This window comes from Ursus americanus, chromosome 3 (assembly GCF_024610735.1).
Source record: "Ursus americanus isolate L20-20 chromosome 3, mUrsAme1.1.p, whole genome shotgun sequence".
NCBI classification, from domain to species: Eukaryota; Metazoa; Chordata; class Mammalia; order Carnivora; family Ursidae; genus Ursus; species Ursus americanus.
In genome coordinates this window covers 21,079,509-21,095,282 of record NC_142129.1, presented here as the reverse complement: position 1 = coordinate 21,095,282, position 15,774 = coordinate 21,079,509, and the positions used below count along the sequence as shown (strand labels likewise).

Genomic DNA, 15,774 nt, shown 5'->3' with positions numbered 1-15,774 from the left:
ATAGCGGAGGAGCCTGATGTGGGGCTCGATCCCGTAATGCCGGGATCACGCCCTGAGCTGAAGGCAGACGCCTAACCGCTGTGCCACCCAGGCACCCCGCTTCTTTGTATCTTACATTGCAGAAATGTCTCCAGGTTAGCTGACATAGACCTGAAATAGTCTTTAATAGCAATATACTTTTCCATGGTTTATATGTTCTGTAATTTAATCTTTTCTCTAGTACTATAAAAAATGCTGCATTAAACAGACTCATATGTACTAGTCTCTCTATGTATGTCCTTATGTACTTAATGATTTTATTTTTATGGGATAGATTCTGAAATGAGAGTGCTAAGCAAAAGAACATGTACATTGAAAGTTTGTGGGTTTTTTTAAAGATGTATTTTTTTATTTTTAGAGAGAGAGAACAAGGGGAGGGGCAAAGGAAGAGGAAGAATGAGATCCCAAGCCAACTCTGCACGGAGCATGGAGCTCACATAGGGTTCAATCTCATGATCCCAAGACCACGACCCAAGCCAAAACTAAGAGTGTGACACCCAAACGACTGAGCCACCCAGGCGCCCCTGTACTTTGAAAGTTTTAATAGATGCTGCACATTGACTTTCCATGTCTACCTTTTCTACCCGATTTCCTGATAGTAGGGATCTAATTTAATCAGTTTGATGGGTGAAAAATCTTATCTTGTTAATTTTTTTCCCCTGCAAGCAATATACAGGGATTTAGAGAAATTTTTGTTGCTCTTTACTGGCTATCTTAATGATTTCAGTAACATGCGTTCTGCTTATTTTTCATTGTGTTTGTCTTCTTCTCAATGTGCAACAATATTTTGCCTATTTTAGATATGAATACCTTATTAGTCATATGAGTTGCAAACATTTTTTTCTGTTGTGTGTTTCTGGTTTTTCTTTAAGGTGTTTTTCATAATACAAAATTTATAAGTTTTTTATAATCAGATAGCTATCTTTTCTTTTATAGCTTCTGTGTTTCTTGGCAAAAAGATCTTTCCAACACTTTTGGTTGTCTATATTGGCCCCTAAATACTTTTCCTAAGATTTTTATATATGAATGTATGTTTAAATTGTTAATTGGGCTTAATTTTGTATTAGATAAAAGTTAACTTATTTTCTCCCAACAGATAATTCAGTTGTATAAGCATCATTTAACTAATAACTATCATTTCCCACTAAAATAAAATATTCCCTTAATCAAATATTAAATTCTAGTCTACACTGGGCCCAATTTCTGGGTATTTGTTTCTCTGAGCTAGTTCTGTACCTGCACCATTCCCTACTGTTTTTAATTATAGGGACCTGAAGGGTTTCTAAAAGCTGATAACATGACCTTCTCTTACTATTCTTTTTTATAAGAATAGTGACTCTTTTTGTGCATTTATTTTTCTATATAAAGTGTGTTGTGTACTCTTTGGGTAAAGCTCTCCATGCCTCAGATAGTGGGTAGACCGGCAGTCTTTTTCTATGTTGTTGGTTCTCTGTGGGTTACCAGGAGACACCTCTCAGTATGTGGATATCCTCAGCTAAGAGGACAAGTACAATCTCAACTTCAGTGGTAAAGGGAACCAAGGCTACCAGGTTAGCTCTTTCTAAAGCTCTTTGTGGGCTAAGGAGACTAGCAGATTGTCCCAGAAATGCTCATGCAGTTGATGAGTTTCTTTTGGGGAGAGAACTGCCCATGGATCTCTTGGTTTTCCTATGACCAAGCTTTTGTCGTGGTTCTAAAAGTTCTGATTCTGGTGTCTGTCACCTGCTGAGCTCAGGAGACGTACCTAGTAGCTGATCAGTGTTGGGACTGGAGATTATCAGAATATCTTCAAGCATCCATCTGTCCACATCCCCTTAGGCTATCCTCACTTTATTTCTGGTTTGTATTTTAGTTCTCATTTATTTAAAAAAGATTTTTTTTAAAGATTATATTTGTTTATTTGACAGAGAAAGACAGCGAGAGAGGGAACACAAGCAAGGGGAGCGTGAGAGGGAGAAGGAGGCTTCCTGCTGTGCAGGGAGCCCGATGAGGGGCTTGATCCCAGGACCCTGGGATCATGACCTGAGCTGAAGGCAGACGCTTAACGGCTGAGCCACCCAGGTGCCCCTAAAAAAGATTTTTTAAAAGTAATCTCTATACCTGACGTTGGGCTCAAACTCACAAACCCAAGGTCAAGTTGCATGCTGCACTGACTGAGCCAGCCCGGCACCCCATTTCTCATTTATTTTTATTTCAATTTAGTATAAGCTTTAAGTTATAGGTAATAAGTACGAGTAATGTATCTTATACTTTGATGGAGCTACTTTAATTTTTTCTTCATAGTGCTACCTATTTATTTGTTCATAGCATTATCAAATATTTATTAAGCATTTTGTGTATAGCAGCATTTAGCCTTGGAGTTAGGCATAATGAGGATGAATACCACCCAGTCCCTATTTTCTCAGAAACATTTTACAGTCTTTCACTCTTTCCTTAAAATATTTTCACTGGCATACACACTTCCTGGGTTTCTGTTTTCTTCATCTTTGTCCCTTTTTAGTCTCCTTTACTCAACCTTTCTCATCTAGACCCCCAAAATGATGGACCCCCAGAGCTTAATGAGACCTTTGGCTTCTCTAGCTCCATTTCATTCCTTAGGTCATCCCATTCAGTGTCATGGCTTTAAATATTTTAGCTATGATGTACTCATGTCCCTAAAGATACATGTATTTTTCAGTCCTGGCATTTCCCCTGAATTTTATCTTCAGATATCCAACTGCTGACTCTCCAAACGGCTGTTTAATAGGCATTTCAAAATTCACGGGACCACAACATATTGCAACTGTTTGCCCCCTTGACTTTGCATTTAGTGGTCCATCTGCTCAGTTTTCATATTGTGACTGGTTAGCCCCCTCATGTCATTCATTAACATGAATGATTTTTGTGGACTGACTTTATCATAGTTATAATATGTGAGATTTTCTTTCATGCTTTGTAACATTCATGTCAAAGTGATTTTTTAAAAATCCTAGTTTTTTAGCTTTAGCTTTTAACTATAGTATTTTTTCATGTAGGATTGTCTTCATTTTGTGTTTTATAACTCACTCTTAAAACACTTTTGGGGGGCACCTGGGAGCTCAGTTGGTTGAGCAAACAACTTTAGTTTTCGGATCATGTCATGATCTCAGTATTGTGAGATCGAGCCCTGTGTAGGGTTCTGTTGCTCAGCACGGAGTCTACTTGAGATTTTCTCTCCCTCTCATAAATAAATAGAATCTTTAAAAAAGAAATCCACCTTTTTTACTGATTATTAAAGTAATATGTGTTAATTTTAGAAAGCTAAAAAAGTACAACAAAGGAAAAAGTCCATGTAATCTCATCATTGAAAGTGGCATTGACAATTTAGTATATGCTCTTTGCCTGTCTCTCCATGCATGAATATTATTACTTACAACACTTGATTCATCATGTATATACTATAAACTACTTTTTCTCTTCAGTTACTGTGTAGTGAACATTTTCCAATGACATTAAAGTTAGTTTGTAGAACATGAGTACATGGTATTTTGTAACACAAGTATGTAATAATTTGTGTAATTAATTCCTGATTGTGACACATTTAGGTTGGTTACAATTTGCTATTATAAACTGTGCTGTGATGACTGTGGATGATTTACATCCCCTGGATTATTTTTTAGGATAAGTTCCAAGAAGTGGAAATAATTCTCAGGCTGGATAGTATAGTAATTAAGAGCATTGGCTTTGAAGTCAGACTGCCTCAGGTTAAAATCCTAACTTCTTAGGTATATGTATATTTAGGCAAATTAATTTATGACTCTCATTTCTTAATCTGTACATTGAAGATAATAATAGTTTAGTACTTCTTAGGTGTCTATATATTTAGGCAAATTAATTTTTCTCTCTCATTTCTTAATCTGTGCTCCAGGCTTATCTTCTGAATTATCTACTTCAATCGTAGGACCAGCCATTTCCCCTACAATTGCTGTTTTCTTTTATTGGGGAATGCTAGGTAGAAACCAAGAGTTGGGTGCTGGGTGTGCTCAGTGCTACTGGGCTGTCACCACTTTTAGTCCCTTTTAGTGAACAGAGCTAGCAAATACTATTTGTGTGTTGATTGTGCATGCATGCACATACATATCTATAATTATTTTCATATCTATTTATCTGTGTCCATATTAAATTAAATGTGAGTTCAAGTGATGTCTCTGGCTCTAATCCAGTACCACAGGGTTCATTCTAATCTTCTTCCCTTTGCTTTTCTCTAACTTTCCACTCCAGAGTGAAAAGCTTGATTCCACCATCTACCATCCATTCGGTTATTTGTTCATCCCCAGTATACATGTAAACTGATTCAGAATTAACCTATATCTCTGTGAAAAACAACTTTACCAAATATAGTGCAGTCTTTATGTATGGTTCTATTTTTCTTTAGCCTTATGGTTTCCAGTGAAAGCACCATCTTCCAAAGTTGCTTATATCATCCTTTTTTCACTCATCATTCTGCTTTTGACCTTGTGCTTTAAAGACTTCTTAATCTAGGGGCCCTTGGGTGGCATAGTCTATAAAGCATCTGACTCTTGCTTTAGGCTCAGATCATGATCTCTCAGTGTCATGAGATTGAGCCCTGTGTCAGGCTCAATGCTTAGTGTGGAGTCTGCTAAAATGTGTCTCTTCCTCTCCCTCTTTCTCTCTTTTAAATAAATCTTTAAAAAAGATTATTTGTCTCTCCGCTTGCACTCTTTCTCTCAAATAAATAAATCTTAAAAAAAAAAGTCTTCTTAATCTAAAGATAGATTATATGCATATACATATACATACATGATGTTGCATGTAATACATGTATTACATACATATATGTAATATATAATGACATAATTGTACAGTATAATAATTTATCTAATATGTATAAATGGTATTTTATTTATTCTTAGGTATTTTATTTTCTTTTTTTACCTTTAATTTCTAAATACACCTACTGTTCACTTTGTCACTTGGTATGAAGTAGAAGTATATTTTTTCTTGCTTTTCTCCATTGTTTGAAATGCTACCTTTATCATATTTTAAAAATCTTATATATACTAGGACTTTCTGTTTCTTATTCTGTTTTATTGTCTCTTTTTGTTCAAGTTCCAAATATTATATAACTTTGTAATTATTTTAGCATCTGGTAGGTTATTCCTTTTTTGCATGTTCATATTCACTTATAACTTTAATTATCTTTTATTTCAGGAACATTTTAGTGGATAAACCAAATGACCAGTCTTCGAGGTGGTCTTCAGAGAGCAACTATCCTCCCCAGGTAAGATTGTAGCTCCTGATACCATTTAGAAGTCAAAATTTAAATAGGCATTTAATTGATATCAGTTATCTGGAATCCATTAGTGACTTACTCAGTCTTTGAAATTGTGAGATGGATTTTTGTTTCCTTTTTTTGTTTAAGTGTTGGAAGAATGTTTATTTCATAGGGAAATGCAGTGTGGAGTTTGATGAAACAGACTTTTTACTTTTGTCTACTGGAGCAATTATTTATTTATCTTTAAAGATTTTGTTTGAGAGAGAGCTCGAGAGCTCATGCTGCACATGAGCAGAGGGAGAGGGAGAGAGAGAATCTCAAGCAGATCCTTGCAGGGCTCAGTCTCACAACCCCGAGATCATGACCTGAGATGATTCAAGAATCAAGTCCTTAACTGACTGAACCATCCAGGTGCTCCTGTCTACGGGAGCATTTAAAATCTAATATGTATTTTTTCCACATTACTAATGATGCAAAATTAAGTTTCTTAATACCTTTTGAGGAAAATGTTAATGGAAAGAACTGGTTGTGGTGCCATTACTGTTTAGAGCGGTAACTGATCTGAGTGCTGATCTGAGCAGAGGTTGTGACTTCTATTGTACTTAAACTCCAGTTATTCTGTAAATGTTTAAGGAGATGTTAGTAAGTTGAACTTTGATTCAGTAACTCAATGACTGCCTTTTAGGGAAAATAAACTTAATACAGTTTGTTATTTTGCTAAAGTGGTATATTTAGCTGATGTCAAGACCATGAACTAAATTCTTCCCTTGACAAGTGGTGTCTGAGGTCATTTGAATTTAAAAATAGTCATTCTTTCAGTTATATACTTTAGGCATTAGAACTTACTATGTCCATGTCCTTGAGGAAATGAATGCTGTGATAGGTAAAGCGGATGGGTAGGTGAAACTTATTTTTTATTCTAGTGTAATTTTTGGAAGCCTAATCTCTATACTTATTTTTCCATACGTATGTATATATTTATATATATAATATAATTAATATTATATATATAAATATATATACATTTAAAACTGTTTGCATACCTTTTTGGATCACCTGGTGTCTAAATGTTCTATTGCAGGGGCACCTGGATGGCTTAGTTGGTTAAGCGTCTGACTCTTGGTTTTGGCTCAGGTCATGATCTCATGGTGTTTAGATTAAGCCTGGAGTCAGGCTCTGTGCTCAGCAGGGAGTCTGCCTCTCCCACCCTCTCTCCCTCTTCCCCTCCCGCAGCTCATGTGTGTGTGTGTGCATATGCTTGTGCTCTCTCTCAAATAAATAAATAAAATCTTAAAAAAAAAAGTTCCATTGCAAAATATACATCCAAAGAATATATATTCATACTTTTTATATATGTATAAGGAATAATAAAATACCTATTTATTCATCAACTGTCTTTAGAAGTATAAAGTGTCCACAACCTTTTGAAGCCTCTTGTGAGGCTTGTCTTATATTTGTCCTCTAATTCCACTGTAGTAACTACGATTTCATGCTTTGTTAAGCATTTTCTTACGGTATTATGTGCTATGATTTAAGTTTTATCTGGCTTTGACTTTATATAAATCTAAATTGAGTCACTCATTATAAATCTTGATCTGCTTTTCTTTTGCTTTACATTATGGTATTTCTTAATGTTGCTGAGTATAATTGTAGTTTCTTAATTTCCAGTGTGTAAGTATGCCAAAATGTATTTATCCATTTTGTAATTGATAGGCTTTTCAGTTTTTTACAGTTTTTTGCTATTATGAATAGGCTGCTATGAACAATTTTGTATGTTGTCTCCTGGTACACATGTACAGATTTTCTTTAGGGTATATATTTTGGAGCAGGGCTGGTGGATCATAGGGTTATGTGTATGTTCAGGTCATGCAAAACTGTTTTACAAAATGGCTGTATAATTTACTCTCACTGACAGCATATGAAAGTTACTGTGCATTGCATTCTCCCCTTCACTTCTATGGCTGATTTTTAGGTTTCGCCAGTCTTTTAGATCTTTCATTATAACTCACTATGCTTTTAATTTGCATTTACCTGTTTATTTTCAAGTCGTGTTGCATATGTTGGTGGGCTTACATTGTGTATGTTGTTGGTGCATGCCCCCCACCTACTGTTCCCTGAGGTTGAATACATTGTGTTTTTAATCATGTTTTTCTTATTCACTTTTTCATTTTACTTAAATTGAGCCCTCGAACTTGGTGTGTGTTTGTTTTTACTTAGTTGGTTTTTATGTTTTACCAATGAATTATATATAATTTTTTTATTATTACTGAAACTGTGGTAACCTCTTTACTGTGAAATTTTCTTTTTTTGTTGTGGAACAGTATTTTTAAGGCAGTAGTACTTAATGTGTTTTTACTTATTTATTTGCTTATTCATTGAAAAATTACTTAGTAAGCACCCATGAGGTGCCAAATTTTATAGCAGTGAGCTATTGTCTTTCCTCTTAATGAGCCAAGAAATATCTTGAATCAATTAATATTTAATGTGGTAAGTCCTAGAGTAGAAGTTACTTAAAGTTTTTATGATTTAAAAGAGACTAAGTTATCATGAAAATGGGTAGCATAAATCTGTTTATCTTCATTGTAATTACAAGTCAGATATAACTGGGGTTCCATGTAGCCAATCTCAAAGAACACTGGTCTTGCCAGAAAAATATAATTGAAAGTAATTTCAGTTTTCACTTAGTTTTGTCAGAAACTGCCATATGAGATGGAATGGATATAGTTTTAATATGTAGATACGTAGCAAGTAGTCTTATACTCCTAGTGGATGTGAGCTAGGTCTGTAATACTAATTCTAACCCTTCTTTTTTTCCAAACCATATTCTGAAAATTACTAAAAGGGCTGAATTTTTAAAAGATGCCCACAAAAAGTTTATGAAAGCTGGGCCCTGAAACTGATTCATACTCAGCATAAGTATAAAACAAAAGGAATCCCTGTCTCGGGGTACTGTGGGAAGAGTTGCATTGGCACTGAGTAGAGGAGGAGAAAAGGAAGAAAACCCATCCCTGAGAGGTTTCAGCCATGTATTGTTATTTGTTTATATTTGGTAATCAGATTCTTAATACTTGGCTACTGAGGAAACCTTATGGTGTGATTTTAGTTTTAAGTGGTTCTGGATGTATAGTGCTCTTAAGGTTCTCAATAGAAGCAAGTGCAGATCCTCTCTGGAGATAGTTACCTTTTCCCGAGGCTTCAGGTAGTCTCCTTAAATCATTATTCACACACACAAAGATAACCAAATGTACCAGGAAACAAGGTACCTTTAGTAAGAACTAGAAAGGAAGGATAGCAGAAACCTGCAAAAATGTTAGGTATAGGAATTAAAAGTACTGAAAGATACCGAAATTAAAGTAATTAACATATCGTATTTAAAGAAATAAAAGGTATTTGTAAGGAATAGGAATCTTTAAAAAGTGATCTAGCAGATTTGGAAAAAAGAGCCAAATAAAACTTCCTTAAATGAAAAATATAATAATAAAAATTAATTTTGACCAACTGTCCTACTAAGGAGGTTGAAATAGGAAAAAAAAATTTTTTTTGAAGGTGCAGTGTATTGGTAACAAAGAAGTAAAGAGTGATGGGGCCAAGATTGAGGAAAATATAGGAACCCAAAGAGGGGAACCACTTTTAGGGCCCCTTTTCCACTGGGTTTCTTTTGATTCCTGAAGAAGTGGTTAAGATACTGAAAAGTTGAACAGCACTTCCGACAGACTCTTGAGGCCAGAAGATAAAGGTCAGAAATCAGAGCCTGGAATGTGGTAGAGTAGCAGATTCCCTACTCTGGGTTAGGACCCTGAAGCTATGTTTGAGGAATAAAGGTGAACCAGAGATACTCTGACCCTTATAGGGACTAAAGCCCAATTTCATATTATCTCAGTCCTTGAAATTTGATTAAAATAATCAAGAAGTGGGGGACCTGGGTGGCTCAGTGGATTGAGCGTCTGCCTTCAGCTTAGGTCGTGATCCTGGAGTCCCGGGATCGAGTCCTGTGTCGGGGTCTTGCTCAGTGAGGAGTCGGCTTCTCCCTCTCCCTCTGTGCTTTCTCTCACTGTCTTTCAAGTAAATAAATAAAATCTTAAAAAATATATATCAAGAAGTGGTAGTATCACTAGTCATGGGCCTGCAGCAGGTACACCTCTTCTAGAGGAAGATAATATGCTAGGCATCTAGTTTTTTTTAGTTTTCTGTATTTGATATCTACCAAAAATAACAGAGTTTACAGATAATAGCATTTTAGATATAGGTTTTAAAATAAGTGTCCCTAGTGTGTTAAAGGAAAAAAGGAGATGAAAATCAATATTGGAAATTTTGGCAGGGAATCGGAAACTATTACAAAAAAAAAAAGACCAAAATAGAAATGAAAAATATAGTAACCAAAACTGCAAATTGCAGTTATGAGAATAAAAAAGAATTATCCAAAAACACTTTCTAACATGTAATGTGCTTTATGTAAAGTGGCAATATTATTGTCATAGATCACTGAGAAAATAATTATTGCCAATATTTTTTTTAAAAGATTTTATTTATTTATTTGACAGAGAGAGAGACAGGCAGCGAGAGAGGGAACACAAGCAGGGGGAGTGGGAGAGGAAGAAGCAGGCTCCTAGTGGAGGAGCCTGATGTGGGGCTTGATCCCAGAACTCCGGGATCACGCCCTGAGCCAAAGGCAGACGCTTAACCGCTGTGCCACCCAGGCGCCCCTGTTGCCGATAATATTAATATGACAGAAACAAAAAATTACTTACCTTTGTAATTTATTTTAATAATAAAGTACTACCTGACCAACCTATTTCAGAACACTTAAGAGGATTCTCAGGATATATAGCTTAGTTCTATTATTTTAATTTTGGATAAGGAGAAACCTTATTTCATGAAATGTTACCATATAATTAGTATGGGAATTGTCTGTATTTCTCCACATTTGTTTTTAGTGATTCTAAGTTCCGCCCCCCCCCACCCCATGGCCATATGGTAATTGTAAGGATTTGGTGCAGGAACTAGCTACTTTACTGCCCGAAAACTGTGAGAAGTATTTCTATTTCTAATGTGTTTTGGTTTTATAGATAGTTGATTCTGTTATTCACAATAGTTATGTTTTATAAAGTTGGCATGAACACTGCACTAGTGAATACTGAGCCTTTGCTCCTAGGGGAAGTACAGAATTAGATTCCTCCGTGTCTTTGGTCATAACATTTTTGTCTGCCAATCAGTACATAACCTTACTTTATATGTGTTTCTGTTTACAGGCACTGTATTATATATATATATTTAGTTTATATATATATATATATATATATATATTTAGTTTTTATATATAAATTTAGTTTATATATATATGTGTGTGTGTGTGTGTATATATATATAGTTTATTCATTAGCATTGAACTTACAGCTGTAGCACTATAACTCATGGCTGAATGAAGCTTGAAATAAAGAGTCTAGACAGAAAGGATCACTATTTTGAGTGAGTCTTGCCACAGGGAAGCCAGAGAGTTTTCACAGTCTTTCTCAGGATCTGCCTGATGGCATATGGCAGACTCTTGAGGAAACTAAGGTTTTGACTCAGATTTAGCCAGAGAAAAATGAACATGTTCTAAGAGACTTTCCCACGTAAGTCTTTGTGTAGGTCCTGCGAACTCAGAAATGCTTCCCGTAGAGGAGGTACTCCTGGACTCATGTTTCACCAGCTCCAGGTACTCCCTTTGCTGTAGGAGTGTAGCGGCCTGGCCTCTTCATTAGAACCTTTCAAGCCAGGTGAGCACTGAAGGAGGGACTGAAATTCCCCTGGGGCTCAGGGAACTTCTTCGAAATTCCTTTGAAAAGGGGGCATCACTGCCCCAGCCCGATGCATATTTCCTCTGTAAGGCACATCACAGCCTTCTTGCCCTTAGAAACATTAGACATCATTTCAACACTCTGCTTGGGGATCATTTTAGACAGCAAGATCACCAGCAGAAACCACAAAAGTGGTGTGGCACTACATAGACGGTGAAAAGGACATTTGTTTCTAATATAATAGAGTTAAACCAAGAAGGCAGAGTGTCCCTTGTTTGACCTTAGCTGGGAGAGTGTGCATTGGGTAACTCAGAACTTTTGCCACTTGGAACATGTCTGGGAATGATTATGAGGTGCTGCGAGTATTGGTTTTGGTGCTGGAAATAAATTTTAGTGAGTAGGTGAATTCACAAATAAGGAATCCACAAATAATGAGAAGTGACTATACAGTAATTAATAATTCATTTATCATGTCTTGAACAGATCTGAGAATCAGAAAGGAAAAAAAAAAAAGAGGACGCTGAAAAACTGACATCATTGTGGTAAAATTTTAGGTCCTGGGGGTCTTCCTAGAATCTGCTTTGGTTATAATGTTACTCTGGTTGGTTAGTTATTTCCTCAGGTTTCAGCACCTGGAAGTAATTGTGTGTGTTGGGGGATGGGGGACAGAACTGTAAAAGACACATTGATGGCCAGCTAACACCTGACATAAAGGGTCACAAGGGAAAAGATAGAAAAATCTAAGTAACAAATAGAAAAACAAAAGTGTAACATTTAGGGGGTATTTATTAGAAAAATGGATTATACTCTATATTTAGTGTGTATATTTCAGTAGATACTGCATACCTTCCTCAGTTTCACTTACTGGAATAAATAAAGTAGTAATGGTTTTCATTCTTGTCCTCATTTCTGTACCCATTGAAGTTTTGCCAAAAAGGACCCCAATTAAACTTTTTACCTTTTATTCTAAAATTTTGTCACTAAGCTAATCATTATGCAATTCTGTTGGATCTGATTCTGATTGGAACTTTTATTCTAATTCTGATGCATTTGATTGTAAATCTTAAAGCCTTGTGTGGTATGTGATGTTAACACCATCCTCATTATGACAGGTCCCTCTATTATTTTGCTACTCCTGTATAACAGATCACAAATTTAGCAGCAACCTGCCTACTAGCTTACAGTTGCACAGGGTTAAGTCCAGCATGGCGGTGTGAGGTTCTTTTCTTAGGGTGAAATCCAGGTATTGGCTAAGTTCTCATCTTCTGGCTCTGGAGAAAAATGAGCTTTGCTGTTGTCAGAATTCAGTTTCTTGTGGTTGTAGGACTGAAGTCTTCGTTTTCTTGCTGGCTGTCAGCTAAGAGCTATTCTTAGTTCCTAGACCCTGCCCACATTCCTTGTCACATGGCCCCCTTCATTTTCAAGTGAGCAGTGGTGCATCGATTTCTTCTTGTGCTTTGAATTTCTGACTTCTTGTCCCTAATCTCTAGACTCACAGTTAAAGACTCATGATTAGGTCAGGCCCACCCAGATAATCTGTTTTATTTAAAATGAACTGATTTGGAACCTTAACTGTATCTATCATAATTCCTTCATAGCAGCTCCTGGATTAGTGTTTGACTGACTGTCTAGGAGAAGGTTTGATACACCAGAGACCAGAAATTATGCCTGCAGTATCTTCTAACCTTTCGTCTGTAGCTTTCATTCAATTTGGTATGTACAAATTTAGTGGCTGCTGTATGTCAGACTCTCTTGTGGTGGTTTGACTAAGGAAAATCAGTGAGGCATAAGCAGGACACAGTCATGTTTCTGCCCTCACAGAGGTTATTTTTTGAGGAGAGAGACAATACCCAAAATAAATAATGTATTAAGAGGTGAAAAGGGCTATTACAATAATCCTGGCAAGAGATTTTTGAAGCTTTTGACAGGGTGGTAGTTGCCCAGGTGAGAAAAACTGACTGTGAAAGCACTTTGAAAAATGTAAGATCATATGTATACATTTTTAAGCCTTTTGTTAACACATACACAAATACAAAAGATGAATATTGCTTCTCTTTTCTCTTCTGAGTGGGTATTATTTTTGACAAGAAAAGGTAGGGGAGATTCTTGCTTTTTTATTCTCTCTTATGTTTTATATGCCTTCTGTCTCTATCACATATTGTTGTAAATAATCTGCCATTGACTCTATGGAAACTAGGATCAGAGAGTTCACCTTTCTAGAATAGAATTGTGTTTTTTCATACATAAAAATAAAGTTTTAGGGTTATCATGTACTCTTAAGTGTTTTATTTCTAGATTTCTAAATTGTATATTTTGTATGATCTGGAAGTCTTTTTCTGAACGTGGTGGGTAAATGGAAGTATTATTCTATTACTAGTTAACATCAAATCTTTTTTTTTTTTTGATAGCAGAAATACTTGTTTTGTATCCATCATAGAATCATAGGACTCCTTTCATTCTTCGTGTTGTGGTTAGTTGTTAGTGTGTGTTTTCCTCATTAGATTTTAAGATCCTTGAAAAAGTGGCATTTTGTTTTACTGATTTCTGTATTTCCCTTTCAGTGGTGTCATGGCAAAGCTGGGAATTTTGTGTTTGCTGTGATTAAAAAAAACAAACAAACAAGTATTATGTAGAAAATCAATGTGATTAGGAATTAGATTCCAGTATAATTCAAATGTTTGAGTCGTACAGTGTCCATCAGGCAGGCACACGTATCATATTAGTAAGTAATTTATCTAGGAATGAAATACAGATATTTTTCTTTTAATTTATATCTATTTTTTTCAGATGGCTACTGAGTTGTCAGTACATAAATACTTACTAAGTTGTTTGGACCTAACTACTTAATAAATGGAACTGTTAATATTTATTTTGGCCTTGGATGCTATATTATCTATTGCTATGTAATAAATTACCCCAAACTTAGCAGCTAAAAACAAGCATTTATTATTTCACACTGTCAGGGATCTGAGAGTGGCTTAGCTGGGTGGTTCTAGCTCAGGGTCTCTTTGAGGTTGCAGTCAAGGTGTCAGCCAGACTGCAGTTATCTCAAGGCTTGCCTGGAGTTGGAGGATTCACTTTTCTCGTTCTCCAGTTTGTAGATTGCATATCGTGGGATTTCTCTGCCTCCATAGTTATGTGAGCCAATTTCCATAATATATCTCTTATGTATTTTTCTGTATATCCTATTTGTGTTCTGTTTCTCTGGAGAACCCTAATATACCCAACTGTCTTCAACTTTCATGGTTCCCCAACTTTACTTTCCTGTTGCTGCTGCTGCTGCTGTGTCTGCTCTACGAATGTACTTAGCCCCATACCAAAAGCTTGGGAGCGAGGACCTACTTCACAGCTTTTTGTCTCCCCTTCTTTCTGTGAGCATGCACTTCCCCCCAGAGTTTGCCTTTGTGCACTCAGGTATTCCATACCTTCAGATATTTCCTTTTCATATCATATCAAGTTTTTATAGTTTTTTTCTTTTTCAGGCAATAGATTGTTTAAAACGTCTAACTTATAGAGACACTTCAAAGAATAATAACAGTCATTGCTGCAGGGATTTGGGAAGAAGGGTATCTATATATTCTGAAATCTGATATTGAAAATCTGAATTATTACAATCTTTTTGAATAATATCTGACAAGGGCCATTGATATGGAGAGTACATTTGTCCTACTCAGTTCAGTCCTTGCCAGGACTCTGCCTCTTAGAAATAAAAGGATAAGTATGTTAGATGTACACAAGTATTTAATACAGTAATTCTTAAGTAATGTAATTCTGGGGAGATAAAGAATACCTATTTATAGAGGAATGCTAGAATACATTTTTCATGGGATATTGTTAGCCATTTAAATAAAGTGAACTGGCTTTGTATCAGTTAACTTGGAGGGATTTCCACCATAAAGGAAGAAAAGCATGGTACAGAGAATCATCTACCATAAGATCCTACTGATGTTACCCGAATGACAACTCTCTCTCACCAGTATGTATGTATGTATGTATGTATGTATGTGGTTATGTATGTACATTTGTATTTGATGCAATGAGTCTAGATAAAGATATGAAAGGACACACGTCTAACTGTTAGCATTGGTGAGAAGAAGAGATGAGGGAGGAAAAAGAGAAAACAAAACAATTACTTAAAAAGTTTGGCCCGCTAAAAACAGCATATATGATATTCCGCTTATGTAAAGAATGTGTCTGTGTGAGTGTGTGCGTAGAGTGTTAAACTGAATTATTACCAAAATGGTGGTGGTGGTTATAACAGGATGGTGGATTTTTAATTTCTTTTAAATTTCATTCTTATAGTTTTAAAATCTGTTCTTAAGTTTAAAGTAAAGCCATTTTCATTTTGAGACCTAATGAGGGAACATTGCTTTTAATTTGGAATCATCTGTGCTGGTAGAAGTAAATATACCATGAATGAAAACCCCATAAATACTTTAAGATAGTAATTGCACCCTTTTCCCTCATCAGAATGTTTTATCAGAGTTACTGATACTGCCTGGAAAACCTGTTTTTCAAGGTGACTGGCAAATATCCTAGTGTTGGTTAAAATGTACGTTTAGTAATTAACACATGTCTTGATAATTGCTTTAAGAAAGATTAGATCATAACTTTTACTAAAATTATAAGCTCCTTCCGAGGTAGTTTAAGTGAAAGTATGATTTTAGGTAATATCCTTTGCTTTCTGGGGCCAGAGAAGGCAGT

At 35.7% G+C, this 15,774-nt stretch overlaps 1 protein-coding gene across 11 annotated transcripts in view; it reads left to right on the top strand.

Moving 5' to 3' along the window:
• MKLN1 (muskelin 1) overlaps window positions 1–15,774 on the top strand; it is a 331,746-nt gene that overhangs the window by 188,976 nt on the left and 126,996 nt on the right. For all 11 annotated transcript variants that reach the window (XR_015723840.1, XR_015723838.1, XR_015723836.1 and 8 more), the window contains one exon: window positions 5,230–5,299. Coding sequence is in view for 3 of the 11 variants with exons in the window: in XM_087860825.1 (XP_087716951.1) it covers window positions 5,230–5,299 (70 nt within the window). In the remaining 8 variants the exon portion in view is untranslated. The remainder of the gene's footprint in view (window positions 1–5,229; window positions 5,300–15,774) is intronic.